The sequence below is a fragment of the Uloborus diversus genome, chromosome 1 (assembly GCF_026930045.1).
Source record: "Uloborus diversus isolate 005 chromosome 1, Udiv.v.3.1, whole genome shotgun sequence".
In the NCBI taxonomy this organism is placed as follows: Eukaryota; Metazoa; Arthropoda; class Arachnida; order Araneae; family Uloboridae; genus Uloborus; species Uloborus diversus.
The window spans coordinates 125,209,409-125,236,908 of record NC_072731.1 but is presented as its reverse complement, the minus strand read 5'-3'; the positions used below and the strand labels follow the sequence as shown (position 1 = coordinate 125,236,908).

The following is a 27,500-nucleotide window of genomic DNA, read 5'->3' as shown; positions in this document are numbered from 1 at the left end:
GGGTAAAGGAGTCGGAGTTGAAGGATGAAACTTTCAAGAGTCAGAGTCAGTCATTTTTCCTCAAAGTCCACAACTCTGCCAGTACTTGCGGAGTCGAACTGATTTTGGGTAAAGAAGTTGGAGTTGGGGTCCAAGGCTTGAAAATTCCCAGAGTCAGAATTGGTCTTTTTTCCTCCGACTGTGCAGCCTTACAGCTAAGCATGCCAGAAAATATGAGTATATTATACATATCTTTTCTAATGGTATTGAACTTCTAGATCACATATACAGGTTCTCCCTGAATGTCATGTACAAGCTTGGAGGGGAGGTACAGAGTACGGTGACAAGCAAGAATCATTCAGGAACATATGGTTGCAAACGCAATGCTGACGCGCTACATGCATCCAAACCCAGGCACTGGCGGATATCAAACAGCTCATAAATTTATTACAGGGAGGCGATTTTACACAGATTTTGAGATAGGCTGTGCATCGACGAATGGAAGCATGTTAAAAATGGCTCGTTATTGAGACAATTAGTTTTGTCACTACAACTCATGTTTTACAGCTGCAGTAGCATGCATTACAAAAAGCCCTTTCTAAAAAACTTAAAATGTAGTGTAAAATCTTATTTTTGTAATAAAATATTACTATTAGTTACCCGCTTTTGCATCTTTCAATGTTTGGCTTTGTGTGCATGTAGTGTGTCAGGATGTGTTTGCAGCCATACGTTCCTAAGTGATTCTTGCTTGTAATCATGTTCTGTACCTCCCCTCTAAGCTTGTACACATCTATTAAGGACACCCTGTATGCTTACTAAAAAAAAAATCTCTAGTGATATGATTATGAATTATTCTGTGGGTTAGAAAATATTTATTCTAACAGTAACTTAATATATTGTACATAATGTTGTGATTCAGCCAAAAAATTAATGCATTTATCAATATAGTACAACATTATTATTCATGGGACCATGAAAACTATGTTGTGTTGCCGCACACAAATATTTTTTCTATAAAATATAAAAGCCAGAGTTTCTCCTACCTATGTAGTTGAATGTATTTATAGTACTAAAAGTTTCATACTGCACTAAAGAATCATTTTATGTAAAAAAATCTTTTTCAAATTAATTTGGAAGTTAAATATATTATAAAGTAGTTCAAATTTTCCCCATGCTCTATCACTCAGCATTTGGGGAGATTTTCTATAAGAAAGAAGCAGGTTGCAACTGTGGGCATGGATTCTGGGCAATGTGGTGATATCATCTTCTGTCTGTATGCCATTCTTGCAGCTACTCCACACATTTCTCGCCATACCAAAATTCAAAATACATCATACTGAAGTACTAGTTTGATGTGATTAGACGAAAAATGGAATGTAAAAAGTTTGAATAATTTGAAGTGGATATGCGTAACTGGGGAGCGCCACCCAGAGGGATGATGCTACACATGCCCCCCCCCCCCCACAAATTGAGATCAAAACTCCTCTTAAAGGAACCCTCCTTAAAAATTTCAATGGCGAGCTGTGTCAGGGACCCATCTTGTGATCACCATTGTGTATAGTGCTTACTTTCAATAAATGTTTCAATAAAGTATAAATGATCAAATTTTTATTTTTAGATCAGAGGTGTTCCAGTAGAGATGAATTGCTATTGGCCGTACAAAAGGCAGGTCTCCTCTTGCCATTGTGGATTGGATGTCAACCCCAAACAGCCCCTCCACTGTGTGGAGCCATTCATGCACCAGATGACTACATAGCAGAAGTAAGCCTCAACTCACTCTGCACCCCCCCCCCCACACAAACACACACATGCGCAAAACTATGAACATGGTTCGTAACAAAAACAGGGTGGCGACAGATCAGGGAAAACAGGGTGGCGACAGATCAGGGAACTTTATTGATCAGAGAAAAATCGGGGAATTTCGTAAAAATAACAAAAAATCAGGGAAAATTTATTTTATGAAGAATTTTTTTTTCTTTGCAAAATTAAGTACCCTAATTCTCTACGCATTTCCCGCCAATTATCTGTTCAAAAAAAAGTTAAAATTAAGGAGGTGCGATTATACACTGTCGCATATTTGTGCATCTTTTTTACTCAACGTCAAAGTATTGCATCTTACTTATTAACCACAGGATGAACTTCCTAAGATTGCTTTTGTGTCTGTAAAGTTGTTTCTTTTACCTAGGTTGAAGTTTGCTTTCACGCTTTCAATATTACGTAAAATAAACAACCCTACAGGCAAAGAGGAAACTGTCATTAATGCTTTAGATCCTTTGCCTTTATTCCATTTTCTCGAAGTAATAAGTGTATTGCAATCAGAATTTCAAGAAGAAATCTTTGTTTTTTGAATTAATACTGATAAAAGCTTAAAAGTTATTACTTCTTTGCGTTTTTAATGTAATTGCTAAAATTGAACTTTGAATTTAAAAAAAACTTTGTTTTTTGCCGCTATACTATTTGCTGTCACCACAGATTAGAAAGGTTTTCTTTTTTTCAGGCTTAAATGATTCTTTTATTTTAAAACCAAGTTGTATTCCTTTATATATTTTGAAATTAACCAATTGCTTTTTTTCCCTTGCATTTAAAAGCTGTTTGTTACAAAAGCAACCTAAAATTTTTTCGATACATACTAAAATCATTTGAAATAGAGTTAACTTGTGCACTTAAGTAAATATCTTTATTTTTTTATTGTTAAAATGCTGTAATCATTCATTAAAACCTATATTCGTGATTAGAGAAAAGCTCCCTATGAATGGATGTCAAAAGGTTTCATCTGTTTTGCATAAATATGTCAATTAGTTATTCTTATATAACTACATTACTTCTATTATTTCACTATTACTTGTTTTTCTTGCAACAATTATTATCCTGTTTGAAAATTTAGTTCAAAATAATTTCAATTACTTTTTAGTTCTGTCATAAATACACACATGTTTTTAAGGGTGATTTTAATAGTTTCTTAAAATTCTTATGCTAAGTGGTTACTGGAAGTAAAGTATTTTTTTTTATAACTTTCCATATAGAAAAATTTAATATGTTGTTTTGTAGAGTTTTTCCAAAAAAATTGATTTGATATGTTTTTTTTTTAACATTTTATTTAAAAAAAAGCACCTTTTTAAAGTTATATCTTTAGTTCAACAACTTTACACAACTTAAAACGTTTAAAATACTGCATTTTATACAAACATACGATGGATTTCAAGTGGAGCAAAGAAAGGAAACCATTATCATTGGTAACGTAAATCAGGGAAAAGTCGGGGAACTTTTTTTCACAGTTCCTGTCGCCACCCTGAAAAACAGGACAAAAGCTACAGTGGCTCCCAAAAGTGTTCGCACACCTATGACTTTCAATGAAATAGACCCCTATCCATTGGTTAGAATTAATATTTCGGAATAGGTATTTAATTAAAAGCTGTTAAGGTTTGTATCGGATTGTTTAATTTTGTGTGTGGTGTGCATTGTATTTAAGTTTTACAAGTTTTTTTAAAAACTACTATAAAGGAAGAAATACTTGCTTTAGTTCAATTTTCAATTCTTGTATCACCAGCTTAGCAATCAACATTAATTGAATCATTTAGTTCAAAAACTAGTCAAAGACCAAAATTGCTAATTTTAGTAAAACATTTATATCATTATATCACACTATTCAGTGAGGATTACAACATTGTTTATTGAAAGAAATATACCTAAATATGTATCCCTTCAGTTTAAAACATTGTAATCCAAACAGAAAAAATTTAGTACTAAGGTTAAACTGCCTTTTTTTGAAATTTTAGAGTCAGTCGCTTGTCTGGTTTTTGAAATAAACGGTTCAATTAAATGTTCTGCTCTTAAGAGGAGGTGGAGGTCCAGCAGTAATTATTCAGTTTACAGTCCACTTGTTCCTTTTCTATTACTTTTAATATGATTACTTTTGTAACTAAAGAATTTATTTCAGGCTGGAGAGCTGATAGCAGCATCTGTGAAGGCCGAAGAACATAGGACTTGGATTTTAATGGAAGTGGAAAGCTATGACAAACCTTTTGATTCATATGCACTACTACATATCACTGAGAAAGTAACAAAACACATTGTCTGCAGAAGTCAAACCATACCTTTACCAAAGTACAAAGCCAATCCTCAAGATTCCTCATCTTTAAATGCTATTTTTACTCCGGGCACGATGATCCTCTGTCTCTTTCCACAATCAACCAGCTTTTACCCTGCAGTAGTAAAAGAATCGCCAAAAACATTCAAAGACTCATATCTTGTTCACTTTGACACCTTTCCGTCTGGAGCTTCACCAATACAAAACATTCAACAACGTTATGTTTTGAGTTATAGAAGTGCTTCATAATATCTTTCACAAACACAGGAATATAAAAATGACTGTGCAACAAATATAAGAAAGAATGATATTTATTTACATTGTAAATTAACAATCATTAAAAATAATTCACTGAACTTGGCATATGTACATATTATTGGATACTTTTGCATGAGCTTTATTACATCCTTAAAAACTGTTGCCAGTCACTTAAAAAGCATCTTTACAGTTCAATCAAAACAATTGCTCTGGTGGAAAAAAAAAATAACTAAAAATCTCGCTACATCAGATTTCATTTTTAAGCGTCAATTTAAATTTGCATTGCTCTTTTCAAAACTAACGAGAAAAACAAACAATGAATAAATATCACAGATTAGAGAAACAGAACTACTCAACACACAGCAATTGTGCTCATATAATACTTTATAAAAATTCAAACTTGATGGCACTCAAAATATGATACCAAATGCATTATCAATGGTTTCAGGACTATTTTTTTTTTTCAATTGTGATTAGAAACATTTTAATTACAACAAAAATGTTGTGAGATATTTGACAGTAAAACATTTGTTTTACAGTTAAAGCCCAATGTTGTCTAATGGTTTTTGAACCATGGACCAAACAAATTAAAATATTTTTTTAAATATTTTTCACATGATTTTAAAAAGAAATAAAAGCCAAAGAACATTTTAAAAATAGTTTTTAAAAAAGAAAATTTAAGGGTTAATACAACCACTGCATGACTTATTTATTATGCATCCCGGGAAACAATATAGTTGATTTTTTCATATACCTCAAAATTCAACACTGGTGCAATATGCATGGTGTTGAGTTAACGGTAATCTGCTGTTTTTTAAACTGCATTTGAATGTTTCATATTTTATGAATTGGACCCTTTATCATCTAAAACTTTACGATACTAGATCATTTTGCAGTGGATGCATGGTTCCACATGCATTATTGATTTTTGAAAATATCTTATTCAAAATACTTTTCAAAAGTGGCAGACAAAGTTACAAAATCCAAATAAATAGAATAACAAACTAATGCTATAGTTTAAGTTAGACGTTAAGATTATGTTTGTTCAACACTGGGACTCTTCTCAGCTGACGGCGAAACTGGCTGGGAATTTGGGAAGAACTCTTCTGTGCTGAATATCTTCGGAGGTTCATATTTTATGTGCTTTTTGGATTCACCGGGCTTTTTCTAAAGGGAAAAAAACGACTAATACAAAATGAAATGTAACATATTTCCAGAAAATATGTACAAATATACTACTTGATCAATGCATGCAAAAATGTATTAATTTTTGAGCCACAGAGAGTAAGTAGCACACCAAAAGTTTTATTTCCCTCCTCTTTTAAGCCCAGATTTTCTGTAAAATCCATACATTACATTAGTAAAACCTTATCAGTTTTGAAAGTGAAGAATCAACAGGGGTAGACCCATTACCGTCTTGAATAGAAAGTCTATTTAACATGTTAAAAGGCCGTGTATTTACATAATAAAAAATGTAAGAAAATAAAGCAAAATTCAGGAGTTTTATGAGCCCTTATTTCATTTTCTCAAAACCCTGATTTTATAAGGAGTTAAGAAGTTTTTGAGCCCTGGTGTAAAACTAAAATTTTGCAGCAACTAGAAATCACAGCAAAATGTGTTTAGTTTAATGCAATGTTGTATAAAATATTTCAACATTGTTTTGAACACTTATCTGCTTGAAAATGTGTAACTATTTATTTGTTCTAGTTGCTACTAGTGATGTTCCGGATATCCCTATCTGTATCCGAGGGAAAATAAAGATCTGCATCCATATCCGTTACTTTTTTGGCAGATCTTAAACGGATCTTTTCTATTCTAAAAATTTTTAAATATTTGAATAAGACTTTTAAATTCCACTTAAATTAGGTTTTTTTCCCTATCTAAATTACAAGGTATAATTTCCAAAGCCAATTTGCAAACGCCCTATCGCAAAAAGGAAGGGGTAATAAGTTTTAAAAGTGTGTATTCTGTGTGTCTATTTGTGGCATCATAGCTCCTAAGCACATGAACCGATTTTGATAGTTCTTTTTTTCATTGAAAAGGTGACTTGATCGAAAATATTCTTAGCTTGGCCTCGTTTTTGTAGAACTTTAATTACCGGAGATATAAATTAAAAATCAACTTAATGTTTTTCACAATTATGGTAGTAAAAAACTACCCGTACGTTAAAAAATAATGGCCCTAATTGAAAGAATGAAATTTTCTGCATTTGATATTTATTTGGAGCTTCCAAGTTATATACCATAGGAGCTATAATCTTGTTAAGTAAATTTTAAATGCGATTCTAAGCCTTTATACTCGCGATTGGTAGCGATTTCATAGGCAGAAAACAAGAAAAAGCTCAATGATTTAAAATTTCCGTCTGATGTCAGTTCATATTTGTAACAGTGTGTGTTCTGACCCGCGAAATTCATCTCAATATGAGGTCGGCAATCTGGGATATGTTTTTTTTTTAATTTAGTATTGGTTTTTGTTATTGATTTGGTGTTTGTGTTATTCTCCTTTTTTGGTTTTTTCGGCATCCTTCAAAAAAAGTGAGGCTAAATTCTCTATTTACTGTAAGTGAAGGTGTTCCCGGCTCTGTTATTTCGTTGGTCGAGGTAAGTTAAGTGGAATGGGTTAGCGCTGCATTTATGCTGAAATAAAATGCAAAAAAATATTTCTAGCCTCTCTAGTATCAGTTTTATACTCTTGCTCTTGTATCCTACATCTACCAAGCTATCTAGAAATAATTCTTCACATTCTACTTAAGTATTAATGTAGCGCTGACCCATTCCTCCCATCTCCCCCTCAATTTTAAGAGATTTCTTTAAAGAGTCTTGATTATATTTACGACGCAGATGACATTTTTTGAAGAAACAGTGCCATCACCCTAACGAGAATACCTTTCGTAGCAAATTTTACACTTGGGTAGTTGATTTGGGTAAAAAAAAATTGAGATCCGTATCCGTATCTGCGAATCTTCACACCAATAATCCGGATCCATATCTATGTCCGCGGATCTACTTTTTTAACGGTCCGGCACATCACTAGTTGCTACTACATGTTTTAATCAAAATTTCCACCTTAATTACTGAATAATTATTATTTTATAACTTTAAATATTTTTATTAGTATTTATTACTTAACTATAAAATTCTTTCACCATGTGAAGAATTTTTTAAGAAGCTAGTTCAGTTGATTAATTTGATAAAACCTGTGCATTACGTTTAAAAATATATATGCTAATAATATTCATTTTCCTAAATTTAATATTGTTTTGCTTAAGATCTGAAATAATATAAAAGCACTGAAAACTTTGAATCACTCCAAAATTTCTTGTTGAGCTTAATATAGTGTGAATTTCAGAATGTGAAAAACAAATTGTTAAAATGGAATATCCCCTTCTTGGTCTATAAAGTTAATTTGACATTATTTATTGAAATCATCAATGAGATATTTAGAAAATAAATTTTAAGCTTTATAAGCAACTGGTAGCAACATAACAGCAGTGTGAAATGTTGACCTATGAGTTTCAACTTTAGAGATCATTATTTTTGTTTAAGGTCAGATAGTTTATGATTCTTTATACCACCTTTTCATATTTTTATTATAGAAAAGGTGGAATGTAGCATGCATTATACATATTATTAGTTCAATTACACCTTCGAACTTTTAACCCTCTCTTCCCACTTCCTTACATATCGTTCAAGACTTTCACTAAGTCTTGAGTAAAAGTAAAACATAATACAGTCGGATCTTGATAACTCAAAGCTTATACGTCAAATATTCCTTTATCTAGAAGTTTTCATTAGGTCCCAAACCCTTCAGACTTGTGGAAACTTCCCATGACTCGAACTACCAATAACTTGAACGTTTTAGCTGGTCCCTTGGGACTTTTTAAGTATTTTAATCATTTGCATAAAGATATACGATGAAATGGAAACTGAAACTACTCACAGAAAAAAGAGGCTTCTGCAAAGAACTGAATATTTTTTTCATGGAGCTGCTGTCTAGGTGCTCTTCTGCTTCAGCAACTTTTTCTTCCATCTGATCCAAATTTTGCTTAACAACTTGAATCATTTGCTAGGAGAAGAAATGTTACTTTTAACATTTAATAAACCATAGACTCTACACTCTCAAAGACAAGATATGATTGAAGCTGGTAAAATACAATAATAATTAAATGATAAAGATATTTTAATGCTCCAATGCAAATTTTCTTAAATTTCTTTCAAGTGTGAAACTCTATTTATGCCCATTTTTTAATGTGACCTCTATAGTAATAGGGTAAAAATGTAAAGTATCTGCACACATGAAAAGCAATATACAGTGGATAGATAAAACTTTTAGTAAGACAATGTCTTATGCTTTTAATCATGTATCCATGAAATCAAGAACTGAATTTCTTTTTATTCATTTATCTATTTTGAAGATAATCAATGTTTAATATTGATTGAAAAGAATGATCAAAGGGTGATGCATTTATCCATAGCAAATTTCATAAAATAAGTAAACATAGTCAAGCAACATTTCAAGTTCAAAGTTGAATGAAGTGAAATACTTTCACTGTATATACTTTTGTTATACTCTGACTGAGATATACAAGGAGGCTCAAACTTGACTTGATGGTATTTTAGCACCTATGCGGCAATGTACTTTCTACATCCTAATAACCTCAGTGTCCAGAGGTTGGGGCAGTCAAGTCAAGTTTGATCCTCTACAGACTTAATATCAGACATAATGGATGAAAACTTAACTCTCATGTTAGGATTAGCATCAAGTCAGTTGTAGTACATATTTTTTATTCACACATGAGTTGAAAATCCTATATCAAATGTAAATGATAAAAATGCCAACACAACCTTTTATGACAGTTTGGAATATTCCTCTGTAAAACTGCACTGGAATTCCAATAACAGCATTAATTTAAACTTATGTTGCCTGAATGAATTGGATGTTATGTCAAAAAATTTTGTACACTTACACTAACTTAGACAAGGCTGCTTGAGCAACAAATGGGTTTTTGATAAATACATTTTGATATTTTCTCTGCTTCTCATGTGAAAGATAAATTGAGTTTCACACATAAATCACTAATTTTTTAGTGAGTTCTGAAGCAACCTTTGCTAAATTTCATTTTCTCTCCTAACCTTTATTTTTTGTAAGGGAAACAATCTACAAGGGAAAAAAATCACCCAATGTCTCAAAAAAAAAAAAAAAAAATTCTGATATATATAGATTTTTTTTTGCATCTATGTAACGCAGGCCTGGATTTAGGTACAAGCTAAGCAAGCTATACTGCCGTGCTAAGCACAGATGTGGTATCCGCACATGTTATCAAATTTGAGTTACTGTCACCAGGTGGACGTTAGTAATTTAATTTACCTAAATCTCAAGTTTTTTGGCGATTTGTGAACGCGAAAAATTAAAAAAAGCTTTAAGAAAAAAGTCATAATTGCAAATTTGATTAGTTTGCTAAGGCAATTTGAACCTAAGTGACAAATACTAAGCAAAGTAGTATCTGCACAGTTACCACTTTTTTCTTAGGTATTTGTAGATACGACTTTTATGCCTTAGTATAAGCAGCATATTTAATAACGTAGCAGTTTATTGTAACAGAGTACTAAAATTAATTTATCGCTAAATAGTTGATATAGATCGAAAATAAAAACTAATACTACTTTGGATGAATGTTCAAGTAAATGTTCAGCTTTTTCTATTCAAATATTTATTTTAAAAGCAAATTCTTAAAAATGAAATGCATTCAAAATATTCTTATCTAACTCTTTCATGGGAAAAAAAAACGCATTTCATTCTACGGCCAATTATATTTTTATTTAAGTATTGTCTACTGTCAAAATCATCTTCATGTTGGGTAAAAATGAATCTAGAAAATAAAAGATAAATGATAACATCAACACATTCTTTGAATATAAAAAAACAGAAAATTATTATGGTTTACATTTTTAAATGTCCAAAATATTGAAAAATGGTGTTTTTCAGAAGGTAGATTCCGTTAGATTTGTGTTAACAAAATAAAGCGAAAGCTAAGTCCAAGTAAAGCAGTGTATTATTTAAAAATACATTAAATGAGTTTTACTAAGCTATTTTTGTTGTATCTGTGCAGATACCCCTAAAAATGCTTAAGTAATAGTCACTTACGGTGAAATTAACTTAGCATATGAAAAGGTTTGGAAGAGAAAATTTGTCGTAACTGCATTAATTAATTTTAAATTAAGACTTTTACAAAAATACACTCTTATGTAGGTTAGATAAGTTATTTGCCGAACAACTACCACGAGTTGAACATTTAATTAAGTCTCAAATCAAAGAAACGTGTTATAAAACTTTAATCATGAATTTCTCATTTTGAACTCCACTGCAGATACCACTTTTGCGCTTAGCACGGCAGTATAGCTTAGAGCCCCGCTCTGTCTGGGGCCCCCAACTCCCGGAAATTAGCACGATTCATTCCAAAAAGAAAAAAGTATACTTTAAAAAATGAATTTCTTCTTAGTGCTTGAAAATTTAGAAAAGTGTGACTACAAATCACAAATGGGAGGTGGCAGGGAGAAAGAATGCCCAGACCTTGAAGTGGTTTTTTTTTTGGGGGGGGGGAGTAGGAAATAAGGAATCAAAAATTGAAAAAGTAGGGAAAAAATCACTTTAAAAGTAGGAAGAGATGGGACTACACACACGTCAAGAGGAAACAAATTTAGAATAAATTTTATTTCTAATGTAAAATAAACTAATAGCATTTTTGGTTTAAAACTGTCCCAAAAATAAACTAACAGTACTTTTGAAGTATTAAAGGGATTTAATGAAAGGCCGAGTCGCGAAAACAAAACGAAAGAAACAAGCTGACAATCATCATTATGAAAAATAAACTGGTGGAAACAAAGATATATGAAAATAAAATCCAATCCAAACAAAGAAACACTTTTCAACAATACAGTAATAAAATTTTTAAGTGTGAAAGAATAAAATGCAATATAGCGATCGCAAAAAAAAATATGTTGGTGCAATAAAAGCATTTTTGTCAAAGATTTGTTTTGTCAAAAACGAAAACATTCCTTCGAGAGCATCCATTTCTCATTTGAAAATACTAACACTTTCAGCTCCTGTTGTCATAAACTATGATACAAAAAGCAAAGCAAATATTAAATTAGTTTTAGTTAAAAATAATCAGCAGCTGACATGCATTATTGCATAAACAGGGACAGATGTTTGAATTTGAAGAAAAGGGAGAAATACTGAAAATGCAGAACTAAAATAAATTTGTCCTTAAATATGGGACATAAAATTTATAATACAATGATTAAACTAAATAAATAACGAAATAAGTAAACTATAGGGTTTGTATTATGTTGTGTACTCTTAACATTCAACATACATTTTTGTTTCAGGCACGTCATTTATGGGGGGTCAGTGGGGTCAATTTCTCCCCTCACTAGCTTTGGAAAATTAATGCTTAACTATAAAAGTTTGTGCGGTTTTTGTTGTTTTCAGATAAAAATTTGCATTCAGTATACATTCTTTGCTAACCACACTCGGAGGAAAATCAGAATGACGGGCTAATTTTAATTTGAATCAAGCAATAAAAACGAATATTGTTTTATTGGTTTGATGATTTTTTACCTCTTTCTTGTTCCCAAATTTGTCACTGAAAAAAAAAAGGAAAAATACATGCATGGTAAACATAACACTTTTATCAAAGCCGAAGATCAGTTACTAATGTTTCTCTGTGCATAAAAGCGAAGACATGTAGTTTCGTTCGATCCCCACTATACGACAAAAATATTCATTGGAAAATTGTTCACGAAATTCAGAGTGAGGGGGGAGCACCTGGTATCAAATGCTAGCATATATCTCTTCCACCCCCACCCCCCTTTGATCAGGCGCCCTGAGTACAATAACTTACAGTAGATACGTCGCATTGGTATAATTGCCGCACCCCGAAAAGAGTAAGAGTCCGTCAAAAAAAATTTATATGTTCTGAAATGCTGCATTGCCATAAATACAGCACATAAAAATTATGAGCAACTCCTCGATATTGATGATACATCAGAGTAGAAAATACCCATTAAAAAGAAAAAAAACAGTACATATTTGCTTGTGGCTCTATCCCCCAACTTTTGAAAATGTAAAGAAATAAAAACGGAATCTCGTATTTAAATTGATTTCCGGTTTTTCTTCAAAAATCGGGAATGTTTTGCCCATCTATGTTTTGAGGTGGGGTTTTTTTTTTTTGCAAATACACTCTTTTCAAGGAAAGAAAATTACATTTTATAATCATGTTTATGATTTAGAATGAACAATAATCATATTTATGTATGAAAAAAGTTTATTTCCACGATTATTTTTGAAGCGATCCGTTTTTGCTAATTTCTGTTATCTGTGCCTTTTACTTTGTACTATCAATAAAATATGTACAGTGTACAGGTTTTTCATTTTTTGCTTCCTTTTGTTCCTTTTATGGTTTTTCATTGCCTTTCTGTTTAAATAGAGCTCCATTTCACTTGTAATGAACTATACAAAAAATTGGCAAATAGGAAATTCGGCTTTTCCCGCACTTTTTGAACAGTCGGCCGTTTACTTTAATTAAAGCTTCTAATTGAGGGGTAAATAATATATAATTTTAAGAGAATGAGTCAGTATGTGTTTCTTTATTGTTTTGTTAAAACAGTAGGATTGAAGTCGGGGCGATAAAAAGACAAACGCTGCATCGGCATAAAAGTCAGTTACGAATATATAACTTTTAAACACGCAGACGCCGCAGTGTTCTTTCCAGAAATTATTGTAGTCAGTGAATTAAAACTTTAGGGTTCGCTTGTTTCTTTTGCTTTTTAAAATTGAAACATGCAAAAAACTATCGGTGCGGCATTGTAAAAATAAGAAAAAATACACAATTAGAAGTGCTATACTGAAGAAAGAAAAAGTAGGAAAAAAAAAGGAAAAAGAGGAAAATAAGGAGAGAGCTCTAAAAAGTAGGAAAAATAGGAACTCTTCGGGGTCTGAATGCCAATACATCCGGCAGCAAAATGTAAAAATCATGGTTCTCCAGTTTCTGAAACATATTACAAATTTTTGTGACTCAAATGTTTCATATCTTGCTATTTATATAATCTCAAATGCAGTATATTTTGAAAATTCTTTTGTTATTGCTTGCTTTTATCTTACTTCTTCTGCATACTGTCAATCTGTTTAGTACGGAAAAAAAATACACTACCTCTACCCCTTTTCTTTTTCTGCCTCAATTGCAACTGAAGAAAAGGCTTTGTCATGAGAAATCTTATGTCTCTTTTTTTTTCTTTTAAATTTAAAATAGCTGTCTCTTACAAAGTTAGAACAGGACACAGGACAGTAAAATTTTACAATCAAGTACTAAAATATCAGAGGCTTGAAAGTACAAATGGAGTGCGTTAAATAATTTTAATTGTTCTAGAGTCCTTGGAAATAATAATAATTAGATAAGTTTGAAAATCCAAAGCAAAGTGAGCTCCAATTTTATTTCTTATCAAGTGTATAAATTATGAATTGTTCAAATGGGCAGTATGTTACTCTCGTTCCCTTTTTTCTAAATCTGTACACCATTTCTTTTAAATCATTTTTTACTATTGATCATTTTATATTTAACTAGCTTTTACCCGCGGCTTCGCTCACGTTGATGAAGTTTTTTTTATTTTTTTAAGAGGTCAAATAGTTACCAAAAAATGGTTTGTCCCCAGTTTCGCCGACATTTCGAATTGCCTCCCCCCTTTAATATATCAAAAGGTATGATTAAAACTGAAAATCAGGGGGGGGGGAATGAAATGTCGGTGAAATTGGGAAGACACCCAAATACTCACACATTATAAATCAGGAAAATGTTCAGGAGTTGTTTGGGTAATTCAAATTCCAATTCAAGTGAGGTCAACAATTCAAAATAAAGTCAAAAATTTCCCTAATAATCCCGATCGCCGTCAAATGATGTTCAGCGCTACACCGGCTATGTAAATTATTGTATAGCTTCTTACCGGAGAAATTGTCCCAAAATAGGGTCAACAGTCAATGCAAATCATGATTTTAACAATGTGCTTTTAGAGTGAGAACATCAAACCTTTTTAAAGGTTTGATGTTCTCACTAGGAAAGTTGATTTTCCCATCAGAAGGAAATTGACCGTTTCTAAATAACGTAAATGGTGCTTATTAAAATACCAAAAAGTTCAGAGTAAAAATATTGTTAAAATCAGAGTAAGCACAACAGTTTTTAAGTTTTCATTTAAATGAAGACAATAATGCAAAAAATTTCTCATTTCGGAAAGAGAAACATTCCTTAAAGTCTCTATTAGAATGATGATATCAGCGTTTTCAAATAACATCTCCCTCTGAAGATCTACGTCGTGATTAATTCCAAAAATCTTCATCAGTACGGGTCCGATAGCATGAAAAACAAATTTAAAAAAAGAAAGAAAGAAAGAACAATATTCCTCATTGTCGCCATTAAAATCGGGACATTAATTCTTAAAACACACACAAAAAAGAAAAAAAAATTTAAAGTTTCATAAAAATTTAAAATAATTCGCCAATGCGCTAATGTAGTCACTGGGTGAGACTGGAGATAAAAAAATTTGGATTTGGCGGATTACATTATTTTAATAGTAGTTTAAATGTTATTTGAGCGTGTTGTTTCACTAATTTGGCGGATATTTCAATATCTTATACATAGTATTTAATGATCTTTTACCAAAATTAATTTTGCGAAATCTTTAGATTTAATGCGTTTTCATAACTCTGCCTATTGAATAAGTTTTTAAAATGTCATTTTGTTTCATTTTATTTTCTATTTTTGCAGTTAAAAGCAGCATAAAATGTAAAATAATAAATTTTACATTACCATTATTTTTCGCCAAAGGACCACAGTACCATGCATTCCCCAGAGACTTGCCAAGTTTATAAAACTGCATAAAATGTTTGCTTAATCTATATTCATAAGATACGATTTTTAAATATAATCATATCAGGAAAATAATCAGCCAAATACATGTTTTATTTGCCAATCTTGTGCAAAAACTTACTTTAAGATTTAACTTGAGAAAAGCCTTGAACAGTCAGACAAAAAGCAAAAATAGCCATCAATACATCAATTGTCGCTATCGATAGGGAGTTGAGATGATACACTAAATACTGTATTGAGTTCATTAAAGTCTTCAAATATGGAACTAAAAAGCTCATAACTTGTTTTCTATTCTACTTAGAAATTTCGAACAGGTGCCATCTTCAGCAGAAAAATCAGAGCTTTTGATGGACATATAATGTTAATATGTGCAAGTATTTTTCATCCCCATATTGGAGAATTTATACGAAAATTGTGTTTGCCCCCCATAATGAGATGAAAACTACCCTATGTGTTATTCTAATGCATGAGCTATATTATTGTAAAGTTTCATCAAAATCCACTCAGTAGTTTTTGCGTGAAAGAGTAACAAACATCCATCCATACAGACAAACTTTCGCATATATAATAGTAGTAAGATTCATTGTTGTATTTGTCGGTGGGTTGGGGTGGGGATTAAAAACTAATTGTATTGAAAGCCAATGTGAGCAAATAACAATGCATTGTTTTTTCTCTTCCCGTGCTCTTTCTCTCTGTGAACTGCTGTCATTGATTTGTCGAACCAAAAACCATTTTTACTGTGAATTTTCTTAATTGGTGAAAGAGTATAAAGCTTTAAAAAAGTTTTGTTAGCCTATTTCTCTCCTGATATTTTTGTAGTTCCAACTGAATCTTATTAGCCGTCAAAATGATGAAATTAATATCTATTTTTCAAAATTTCCTCTGGGAGGGAGAAATTCCTAGACACCCTACAATTGGGGATGTTCTATACTCCACTTAAAAGGGAGTCCTGAGTCACTCTCTTGATACCATTCCCCCTCTTAAAGTCAATACAAAAAAGACATCTGGGAAAAAACATTAAAACACAATTAAAAAAGTAAAAAAGTATTGCTGCATGTATCAGAGAAAAGAGACTAACATAGTATCAGGGGCGGATAAACAGGAGGAGGGGTGATTAGGGCGATAGCCCCCCCCCCCTCAAAAAAAAAGTTTGTAAACTCGAAAAATTTACGGGAAAATCCCCAAACTCTCCCCTTCCCTTCCTTCAACAGATTACAAAAAATCACCTACAACTGTATTTTTATGACTTTAATTCCAAACAATTCTCCACAGGAGAGTCTCTCAACCACCCTCCCTCTGTCATCAAAATCCGCCAAAATTTTGAATTTTTCGAGCTTTAATTTCGAAAATATCAGCGGAATCGGAAACTTTTTCCAAGATGCCGTTAATGAGGGCGTTCAATTACACTTTTAGAACTTCAATTCTGAAAAAACTCCAGAGGAAAGCCTCCGATCCCAAGCCTTTCCCCTAACATTAAAGGAGTTCCACTAACATTATGTGTTTGAAGCTTCAATGTCCAAAAGTTGAATGATAGCTCCTAATCCCATTCTTCCTCAATGCTACCAAAGGTGGCAAACCATTGCATTTCAAGGCTCCAATTTTGAACAAAGGTGGTAGGGAGAAAGATTGCCAATACATCTGGCAACAAAAATGTAAAAATCATAGTTCTCCCGTTTCATAAGTTTGAAACATATTACAAATTTTTGTAACTCACATGTTTCATATCTTGCTATTTATAATGCTATTTATAATGCTATGCTAATTTTGAATGCAGTATATTTTGGAAATTCTTTTGTTATTGCTTGCTTTTATCTTACTTCTTCTGCATACTGTCAATCTGTTTAGTACGGGAAAAAAATACACTACCTCTACTCCTTTTCTTTTTCTGCCCCAATTGCAACTGAAGAAAAGGCTTTGTCATGAGAAATCTTATGTTCCATTTTTCTTTTAAATTTAAAACAGCTGTTTCTCACAAAGTTAGAACAGGACAGTAAAATTTTACAATCAAGTACTAAAACGATGGAAAGTTCCAAACCTAGTAACTCCCCCCTACGTCATAAAAGACTGCTTATGAATGCGTTTTCAGGACTTCAATTTCGAAATATTTCCGGAGAGGAGACCCCATGTCCTTCTTTCCTCATCTTTCAACATTATTCAAAGATCGTCTAAAACAACGTTTTTGGATTTCCTACATCGAAAAATTTCTGGGGAAAAGTTCTGAACCCCATGTCTTCTGCTACGTCATCAAAGGTGGCCTACAATTGCGTTTTTAGGACTTCAATTCTAAAATATTTTCTGGGGGAAATCCCCTAAACCTACTGGTTTTTAGTATCACTAAAGGTATCTTAAATTGCGTTTTTGAAGCTCTAATATCAAAAAACTGCGGGAAAATTCCTGAATCTCATCCTTTCACTTCAAGAAACCTAAGATAGCAAACAATTGTTTTTTCGAAAATATACCCTTAAATTTCAAAAAAATTCTGGATAGGGACGTCCAAACCTCCTTTTTTTTATATTAACTACCAAATAGTTTAAATCTTCTTCAAATGGGGAATCAGATCTGGGATTTTGGGCGGTCCCTTTATCTTGTTTTCCAATAGTTAGAGAGAAATTATTAAATTAATACCTTGGTACTGTAACATTTCTTTTGTAAGGAAAAAGTACAAGTGAAGATCTAAATGGCTACTGAAAATAGTTCACGAGTCCTCAAACGAATCAAAAGTTGAAGGTTTTAATTATGATAATGGATCCAGAATATTAGTAGAAATTCTTTTATTTTTTTAAATTTTTATTCTTGTACGTGTGTGATACTCGAAATACTTATAACTTTTAAACTCTTTGGACGATTTTCATTATTCGAAAGAAAAAACCCCATCATGCTTCATTTCTTAAATTTTATTTTCATTAGTCGCCCCTCTCCTCCATGAATGCATTACTCAATCGCTCCTCCCAACAGGAGCATCTGGATCCGCCTCTGCATAGTCTAGGGGTGGGGTTGGGGGGAATAAAAAAAATGTTTCGTACACCGCGGAGAGAAACTTTGTTCAAACTACAAAAGGGAGATCATACCTGAAATAGCTTAGAGCCCCATTCAGTCTAAATCTGGCCCTGATGTAATGGATATAGAAATTTGCTTGGAGTTCGATATATAGAAATTTTTGATATGTCGAAGTTCAATATACGGAGGCAGGGGCTCTAGTAGTTTAACCACCCTAGGCCAGGTTGACAAGTACCCCCCCCCCCCCCCCACCTCCATTGCTTTCTCTAAAGTAAGTCATTCAAATACAAATCGCTAATAAACAAAGAAATAAAATCCTGACTTATATCCCAGCCATAAAACTGTTTTCCGGGATCAAATGCTCCAGATAGACTGGTACATAAAAATTAATCCTGTAACTTCAAACTGTTGCTTTTCTCCCATTTGTGATTTAAAACTAAATAAATAAAAACCTATCATTTTTTAAAACAATGGCGAGACGGATTTGGAATCTCTAAACAAGTCGCAATGTTTAGAGATTCATTGTTAGAGATTAGAGAATCCAGTAGCACAACAAGGTGTAAAACCTAATGTGGAGCAGGGGCTCATAGAGGGAAGTGTCTGGGATCCAAGAGGCAGAAGCAATGACGTAACCAGAAAATAATTTTAGGGGTGAGGGGCAAAAGATTTCCTCATTTGAAATGGGCGTCAATCATTCCATCTCTCTCTTTCCCAGCAATTTTTTCAATCATATCTAATGTATATATTGCATATCGAGAGAATGAGGTGATAAAACTTCCTATTTTGGAAATGGGTTGAAATGGTACTCGAAGACGTAGCACGTAGAAACAGAGGGGTCCAGGGGTTCTCCTCGGGAAACATTTTCGAAATTCTACTCCTAAAAATGAAGTTTTTGATGATCTATGTTGATGTTAAAGGGAGAAAAGGTTTGAATACCATCCCTGGAAATTTTTCGGAATTGATGTCTTTAAAACGCAATCACTTACCATATTTGTGCCCGTTATGGAAAATAATATGACTCAGAAATTGTATTTGATCAATTTTTGGATTTGATTTATATCTCCCTTACATCATTTCGAAATTGAAGTTCCAAAAACACAATTGTAGACAATCTTAGTGATGTCAGGGAAAAAGGAGATACTAGGGCTCTCCACTGGAAACTTTTCGAAATTGAAGTCTTAGAGAGCGTTCTTCAATGATGGTACCGGAAGATGTTCAGAGATTCCTTCCCCTAAATTTTTCGAAATTGTAGTACTAAAAATTCAATTTTCATAATTTTTTGAGAACTAGAGAAAGGGAAATAAATGAAAGAGGAAGGCGGAGAACCGATAGGTCTGAAATGTGTTTAAATAAAATGTTTGATGTTACATTTTTCAGGTACATTTTGTTATATTTTTCAGATACATTTTATTAAAAGTGCTTGTTGGAAACTAAAAAACATTCTTGATACCTTTTTCTACAATAATAAGTAAAAAGTAACACTTTTAATTGTAAAAATGTTCATGAAAATTTTTTCCCAGAATCTCACAAACATGTTGTGAGGCAAAATGGCATTAAATAGCTGTTTCTACCCGAAATAATGATCTGATTTTCTTGATTTAGGACGCATTCGAGAGCCTGAGAAAAATACCCTTCATCTTCAAGTTGATTTACTTCGAATTTCAAAAAAAAAGAAAAAAGAAACCAAGGCTGTAAATCACCAGGAAAAGAGTTACAAGCATTTTTCAGCCTAATGGAACATCCATATCAAGTCAGAAATTTATCGTTTGCCAACAAGCTCAGTTTAAATTAATGTGAAGAAAATCCTTTTGGATCTGTTGCCATTTTTTTCTTGCATCTGAGCAAACAAAATTCTTGCTTTTGCTTTGAGGTAAAAATGTCCCCTTTAGTCTTTTTTTTTTTTTAGTACTGCCAGCATAAGATAATCAAGGATTTTAGTTGCATTAATGGAGGGTTGCGTTTAATTTATTTGGGACATAAAGATTAACCTTTAACAAAATTTAAGAATCATTTTTTGATGGGAAACTTTACAGTACATATTTTCTTCTATTATTTGAGCCCAGTTGTTGAACACGCGTCACTTGACTTAACTTTTATTTTCAAAACAGACTGTGCAAAGCCGCTAGTAAATAAATAAATCAAGTAATTTGCCGCCCTTAAAATTAAAGTGAGCTTGTAGTTGAATTCCAAACTGGTTTTTGCATATCCAAACACTGATACACACTTTAAAATCTTTTTTAGCATTAAAGTAGCGCATCTTGTGGCACTGAAACATGTATTATTATTTTCCATAGACTTTTAAATCGCGTAATTTGCAGCCCCTCAAATTAAACTGAATTTCAAGTTGAATTCCAAACTATGTTTTGCATATTCGAACACTGGTATAAACTCTTAATTATTATTTTTTCTTAATATTAAAGCTGCATATCTTATGGCACTGAAACCGATATTAAAAACTAAAGAAAAAAGTTCTATATTTGAAATTTGCCGCCCGTAAAATCTGCTGTCCTAGGCGGCAACCTAGGTCACCTACCCCTAGAGCCGGGCCTGTACGGAGGTTTAACTGCACTTTCCTTTCACAGAATAGGTTATACATTAACTTTGACCCTTTTTTTCATTTTAGCATCAAGCATTCACTGTTTTATGATCCTTTTTTCTACCACTTGTCCAACAAATGCTATTAATTTGTTGACCAATGTCATTTTGGTCAGTTTGGTAAATTTCATATTTTAAAATAAGTTTATAAGACTGGATCATTTATGTTGGGCATGTTTGACTAAGCATCTTTCTGTTTTTCATAAAAAGGGCCTATGGTTAAAAAAGAAAAAAAAAAGTTTTTCTCTAACAAAGAGAGCTGATAAAACAGTGGTTTCTTACCTCCAATCTGTCGATTTTCTGGAAGACCTTTTCCATTTCATCACATTTTTTGTGGATTTCAGGAAGGGTTGCATTCAGACATAATGCATTGTCTCCTCTCACCTGCAAAGTTGAAAAATACAGCATTAATAGGGGACTGTTAAAAATGTTTTACAAAGATTTTTTTTTGTTTTTGGTCCAAAAAAATGTTTATCACAATTAAATTTGTTTCAGCTTATCTTAAATTCATTTTGTCGTGATGCTATTCATCATCATTGTAATTGGCCAGAAGAGTAAACAAAGCTAATGTTACCAGCTCTTTCAAACCAAAAATGTACATCACTCAAAGAAATGAAGATGCCAAATTTTTTTTTTCTGATGTTAAATACATCTTCTAACTGAAGAAGAACAGACACCCCCCTCCCTTCCACCCTTCTTAAAAAGCTTAAAGTATAAAAATAATCATTTACGCATTCTCTCTCTCTCTCTCACTTAAACAACTTCTCTTCACTACTTAAAGGTGTTTGCAGAGTTGCCAGACGTCCCGGATTTCAAGGGGACAGTCCCGTATTTTGAAAAATTGTCCCGTGTCCGGCGGAACTTCTATACGGGACGGCTAAAGTCCCGTATTTTAGCTGATAACACTATTTTACAGAACGAGACATTACTTTAAGGGAAAAAATAAAGCAAAATAAAAAATGCGAAACAATGAACCATAAGGCAATCATGTGGCAGCAAACGAAAAAATTATTTTTCTTTTAATTTGGTTTGCATATTTTTGTTTCAGCGGCAGACCATGGCGAACTGAATGGTTGCTTCTTTGCTCATTGACTGATGTTGGAGATGTTGATGATATTTTTCAGGAGTGCCCACTCCCCAATAGCCATCCCCCCCACCTAAAATAAAAATTACCACTTAAAACACCCCCTCCCTAAACATTTCAATGGCATAGTCGCCTCCCACGGCACTGTGACCCTCCCATAAGTAGGCACCCCTGTATTTCTCCGCATGCGTCGTCAATCGTAACGAAAATGATTTTTTTACTTTGATAGGCGAAATTTTGTAAAGTTTAAAATGCTTCATTGCGATTGAATTTTTCAAATTTATCATGCATAAACGTGTCATTAATATCCCCCATCCCCCCTTTTCACTCCTAGAAGCCTGTCCTGTATTTACTGTTCTTAATTCTGGCTACCCTGGGTGTTTGTCCCAACAGTCTTGTTTTTAAAGATAAGGTTTTTTCAGTAACATGTATCTGAACAGTAATTCTAATTGGTGCTACTATTTATACAAAAATAAAAACGTGAATTAATATTTATGCCTTAAATGTAAAAAATTAGGCTCTTACCTCAGTATCCTAGAAGGAGTTTTATTTCCTTATGCATGTATTGCATAAAATTAGAAAATATTGAGTTTTGAAAATGTTGAGCTACCCCTAAATGTTAAAGTTATGAGTTCAAACTTCACAATAGTTGTTTTTAAATAGATAGACAGATAGTAGGATAGGATCAGTAAAAATCATTTTTTAAAAAAAATTTTAAAGAACCTTTTTTGGACCCACCATAGTTTGGACCCAGTGCATATGACTTGATTTTGACAATTTTGATTTTATTCTATTCATAATAGAAAACATTTGTTCACAAACATGTTGTCACCTCAGAGCAACAGTAAGACATCTAATCCCAGAAATAACAGTAAGATATCCTACTGTTGCTTTGAGACGATGAGGTGTCGAACCAAGCCAACAACAATGTCCAACAGCCAAATTGAGTAAATTTAAAAACTGATTTTGGTGCACATTTCAAAAATTATATAATAGTATAATTAATATATATAGTATTATAATAGTATAATTTGAATTACTTACAGTCATAACAAATTAATATTTTGCTTTTCAAAATTATATGCTTCAAAAAGTCACTACTATTTATTTGGATTTTAGATAGATCTTGCAGAGAAATTAAAAAATAATTTGAAAAAATTAAACCTAACACAGAATGAATCCTTCAGTATGGATATTAAACTTTTATATCATAAAAAGGACCATTATTGACTTTTGGTTTTAGTTTCAGCATTAATGAGAAACGTGTTTATATCAGAATAGATGAGGAGAAGGTTTCTTCACAATATAATAAAGATACATACATGACTAGTTAAGAGTGGAAACATACAATAATCCCTGTGATCTTAAATTTAAATAATTCAACTGTTCTATAATGGCAATGAGAAAAGCTAAATCTCACAGCCAATCATCATTCTTGAATAGCAAGAACTCACTAGGAAACTCGTTTGTTCCGCATATATTTTAAAACATCCTCTTCCAAATTTCAAAATCATGAGAATATTTTTGCTTTGCAAAGCTAGCGAATACTTCAATGAAGAAGTAAGTTGCTATCCTCTTCCAGGAAAAGCTTACGGTATTGTCTTTGATTCAGAACCAAACTTACATGAAGAAATATTGTTGATGTCTTTATATTTATAATTACAGTAGATCCCAAGGACGGATATAAGGCAGGGGCGATCACCCCTCCTTGAGTCGAGATGTAGGAACTTTCCTTCGGCTTATTTTCGATAACTGAAGTTCCAAAAGCGTAATTTTAGACAATCTTCAATAATGTTACGGGATAGAGTGTTCTCCCTTGAAATTTTTTTCAGAATTGTAGTTTTAAAAATGTAGTGGTTTAACATCTCTTAGCGCTCAAGGATCGGAACATTGTAGAGGAAGTTTTTCTAAGTTTCCAAAGCTCAATTTTAGACAGTCTTAGATGGGTTTCAGGAGCTTTCATTTGTAAAGTTTTTTCTTAATTGAAGTCCAAAAACAGTAATTCTAGGACACCTTTGATGACATCAAGGTAAAGGATGGGGTTCCATATACACTTCTCCAAAACTTTTTAGAAATGGAAATCCCCCCCCCCCCAAAAAAAAAAGTTAATTTGAGAGTATCTTTCATGATGTCTGGGGGGAGGGCAAAGGTTTGGGAATTTACAAAAGGGTAAATTTCCGAAGTCAATTGCCCCCCTCCTTGAATTCTTTTTGGATCCATCCTTGGTAGATACTCAATTTAAGCAGTGCGGATGCAGCATTGTAAACAGATGAAGTTTTCTCCTCCTTCAAAATCCAAACTTCTGAGATTGCAGGTTACATGTAATAAACTGCACTTTGGTGCCTAATAAGCGAGCTTGGGCCACTGAGGTCTTTTTTTTTTACGATTGGTTCCAGAGCTCTTTCCAGAAGTAAAGTTATTAAATTCACACAATTCAGAGCTCACTGGAAGAAGAGCCTTAAGAAGTGACAAAGGAGAACAAAGCCAACAAGAATACATACATGGATGACACACAACCAAAAGCTTGCATATAGAAAATTTTGAGCCATTCTTTGACAAATGGTCTTTTTGATTCCTTAGTGACGGAAGATCCTATCATAGAAATGATCAATGATCATGGATACATTAATGCCTCATAAAAAACTACAGAAAAGAATATTCAATGACTGCCAAAAGAATACCCTAACCAGTTCCTTTTTATAAACGCTACGATAGTTCATATTTCATTTATCGTGATGTGCATATGTATCAGAATAAATGCACATTAAACTTATTATATATACAGGGTGTCAAGAAAAGTACTCTGATTTCAAAATTAAATATCTCAAAAACAAAGGCTGATATTGGAATGACATAAACGGTATGTTTATTGTGAAACCCATAAAAATCATGTACATAAACTTGGAAATTAGTAAAAATTAGAGACGTACCGAGTACTCGGTAACTACTCGGTACTCGGTCAAATTCTGATCAGATACTCGGCCAATACCAAGTAGTTGCAAAAAATTGAAGATTGTCCAAAGCAGTACTAAAATTTATTTTAAAAAAAAGAGCAAGCATTATATTCTGCAATCATTTACAATTAAAATTTATAAGTCAAATTTAAATTTTGAGAATAATGAAGTTTGTAATGCTTCAATGGTATAAATCTTTATTTTAATTTCCCCAAAGTTAATAAAACTTATTTATTAAAAATTATGCAAAAAAGAAAAGTATAGAAAATATGGAATTTTTATATTAAAAATGGATTTTTGCTACAAACAAAAATTAGTTATAAAAAATATAAAAATACCTTTGCTTAAAAAATAAAAGGAAATAAAACAATGTTAAAAGTACAGTGCAGGAACACTGCAGACATATGTTTTGGCGTTACAAGGAATTCCTTCTTCAATGTTTAAAATGGGAGCTCGTAGATTTAAAGGCATCCAACAAAAGTCGGATTTTTTTGTGGAATGTCTTTACATTCTTTAGCTCACATGTTATGCACTGAAAAAGATGTTCCTTGTAACGGGGAGGGGGGCAGAAACATGTGTCTGAAGTGTTCCTGCACATTTGTTGTATTAAAAAATTATTTATGTTTGGCGGACTAAAATTGATTGGTATATACAGTGAAATCCCTCCTAATGGACACCCCTCTTATGCTAACAATTTTTAATTCCCCAGAACTTGATTAATCATACCTTTTGTTTATTTATTTTTAATTTTAAAAATAATTTTTTTGTAAAATTTTTGACACAAACAAAATTGTTTATATAATGCGTAATTGAATTTCAGCAGGAATTTAGTTTTAAAAACTATTATATGGACAAGGAGGTCTATACTACTATTCCAATAAGTTCAAAATTCATCACATGTGCGTCAGTGGTTCTTCTTAAAACGTAATTGGTACTTGGTAACTCGGCCGAGTACTCGGTACTCGGCCGAGTAGTGAAAGGCCGAGTACTCGGCTACTCGGCCAAAGTGCTACTCGGTACGTCTCTAGTAAAAATTGCTAACAGGGGGTGCTGCACACTGTAATTGCAATAGAAGTCCCCATAAACAGGGCTGCAAAGGGGATGGATGATAATTTCTAGCGTAAATGTAAGTACCTCTGACAGACAAAACTACTGCTGAAGAGCCTAACCCCTTAGCAGCACTATTTATAGGGATTTCTATTTTTTGTTACTAATTTCCAAGTTTCTGTACATGATTTTTATGGGGGGGGGAGAGGGGGTTCACAATAAACATTACTGCTTATTTTATTCCAATATCGGCCTTTGTTTTCAAGACATTTCATTTTAAAATCAGAGTCCTTTCCTGGACACCCTGTATTTAACTATCACATGGGGAAAACATTTTAGGGACTTTTGTAATATGACAGCAAAATGTCTCAAAGTTAAAACTAAGTGCACCAAATTATAACAGACTAAAAATGAAGTATATTTCAATGAAAAGGAATTCAATACTTACCATATCAACAAGTGATGTGAATTCATCTAATCTTGTCAAAATATCCTCTACGTCATTGTCCAATGTTGCTTTCTGTTGGGATTAATGAATTAAAATGTTTTCATTAACTTTTCTGAAAAAGGTTTAAATTTACCCATAATAAAAAAGGCAGCTTTCATAACTGAATGGGGAGATGTTTAAAAGATAATCTACCTTAAATATTACATCACAATAAGTATTTGAATCTAAATAGAGGTCTGTGCACTTTTTCTTTTCAAAATTTAAAAAAAAATAAAATAAAAATTTATTTAAAAAAATAAAATCTGAAATAAAACTAAAATTAAGTTTTTTTTTTTTCTTTTTTTACCAAGGTCCTGCTTTTAAGAACTAGTAAAACAAACTTGCATTTATTTCAGCTGAAAAACATCTATTTTCTATTCAATAGTATGAAAAGAATGAAAAATTATACAATTCAATATTAATAACAATACACAAAAATTTAGAAATAATAGCTTTTAAAATTGCTGCATTAAATCATTAGTATGTCATAAAAAAATTTAATTTGTGTTTGAAGAAGTATCATTTTTTATATTAATATTATTTATTATTTAACTTAAAAACAGGTACAATTCTTCATTGTTGATGTGGTTCACAGAGCAAAGAATTCTTATTCTTCTATTACAACAGTATATTTACAAAGTTTATCTTGAATACATTACTCGGACAGACAATGCAACAATATTATAGGAGACCAATCAGGTGTCGAAAATGTCAATTTATATGGTTAAAATAATATATTTCTGAACAATTATTATTGACCACAGTCATTTTAAAAAGTATAACAAATTTCAAATTACTAAGTTTTGATTTCCTCCAGGTTATACAGATAGTAACAACTTTCTACTATCTTAATAAATTATGAATTCAAACCTGTAACAGGTGTAATATGAAAAAAAAAATAAATCCCATATATGTTTCCAATATTGTTTACCTCAGACGATGCATCAACTTTTAAATATTTAGAATAATCTTGAGCTAATTCCGTCACCAACGAATGAAGGTGTGCTTTCTCTGCTTCATCTTCTGTGATATTTTTTTCCGCTAAAACAGGTGATTGAGCTTCGTCTGCCATTTTTCCAGCAAAAAATAAATAA

General features: G+C 32.3%; 2 protein-coding genes across 6 annotated transcripts in view; one reads left to right on the top strand and one right to left on the bottom strand.

Moving 5' to 3' along the window:
- LOC129221073 (SAGA-associated factor 29-like) overlaps positions 1 to 4,368 on the top strand; it is an 11,671-nt gene extending 7,303 nt beyond the window's left edge. For all 5 annotated transcript variants that reach the window (XM_054855523.1, XM_054855531.1, XM_054855539.1 and 2 more), the window contains exons 4-5: positions 1,598 to 1,740; positions 3,917 to 4,368. In XM_054855523.1, the coding sequence (XP_054711498.1) occupies positions 1,598 to 1,740; positions 3,917 to 4,315 (542 nt within the window). In that variant the 3' untranslated portion in view covers positions 4,316 to 4,368. The remainder of the gene's footprint in view (positions 1 to 1,597; positions 1,741 to 3,916) is intronic.
- Positions 4,362 to 27,500, bottom strand: LOC129221108 (biogenesis of lysosome-related organelles complex 1 subunit 4-like). The gene is made up of 5 exons (XM_054855558.1): positions 27,338 to 27,500; positions 26,368 to 26,439; positions 21,117 to 21,218; positions 8,264 to 8,389; positions 4,362 to 5,491 (listed from the first exon to the last, which is right to left on the bottom strand). Exons 1-5 carry the CDS (start codon positions 27,476 to 27,478, stop codon positions 5,360 to 5,362), a joined length of 573 nt encoding a protein of 190 aa, XP_054711533.1. The 5' UTR covers positions 27,479 to 27,500; the 3' UTR covers positions 4,362 to 5,359.

What these genes read in the sequence shown, in the direction of transcription:
- LOC129221108 (XM_054855558.1), bottom strand. Translation starts at nt 27,478, where the DNA reads ATGGCAGACGAAGCTCAATCACCTGTTTTAGCGGAAAAAAATATCACA. An exon ending in AAGTTGATGCATCGTCTGAG is followed by an intron (nt 26,440 to 27,337) that starts GTAAACAATATT and finishes TAATCCCAACAG; the next exon opens with AAAGCAACATTGGACAATGA. An exon ending in AGAAAATCGACAGATTGGAG is followed by an intron (nt 8,390 to 21,116) that starts GTAAGAAACCAC and finishes TTCTTCTCCTAG; the next exon opens with CAAATGATTCAAGTTGTTAA.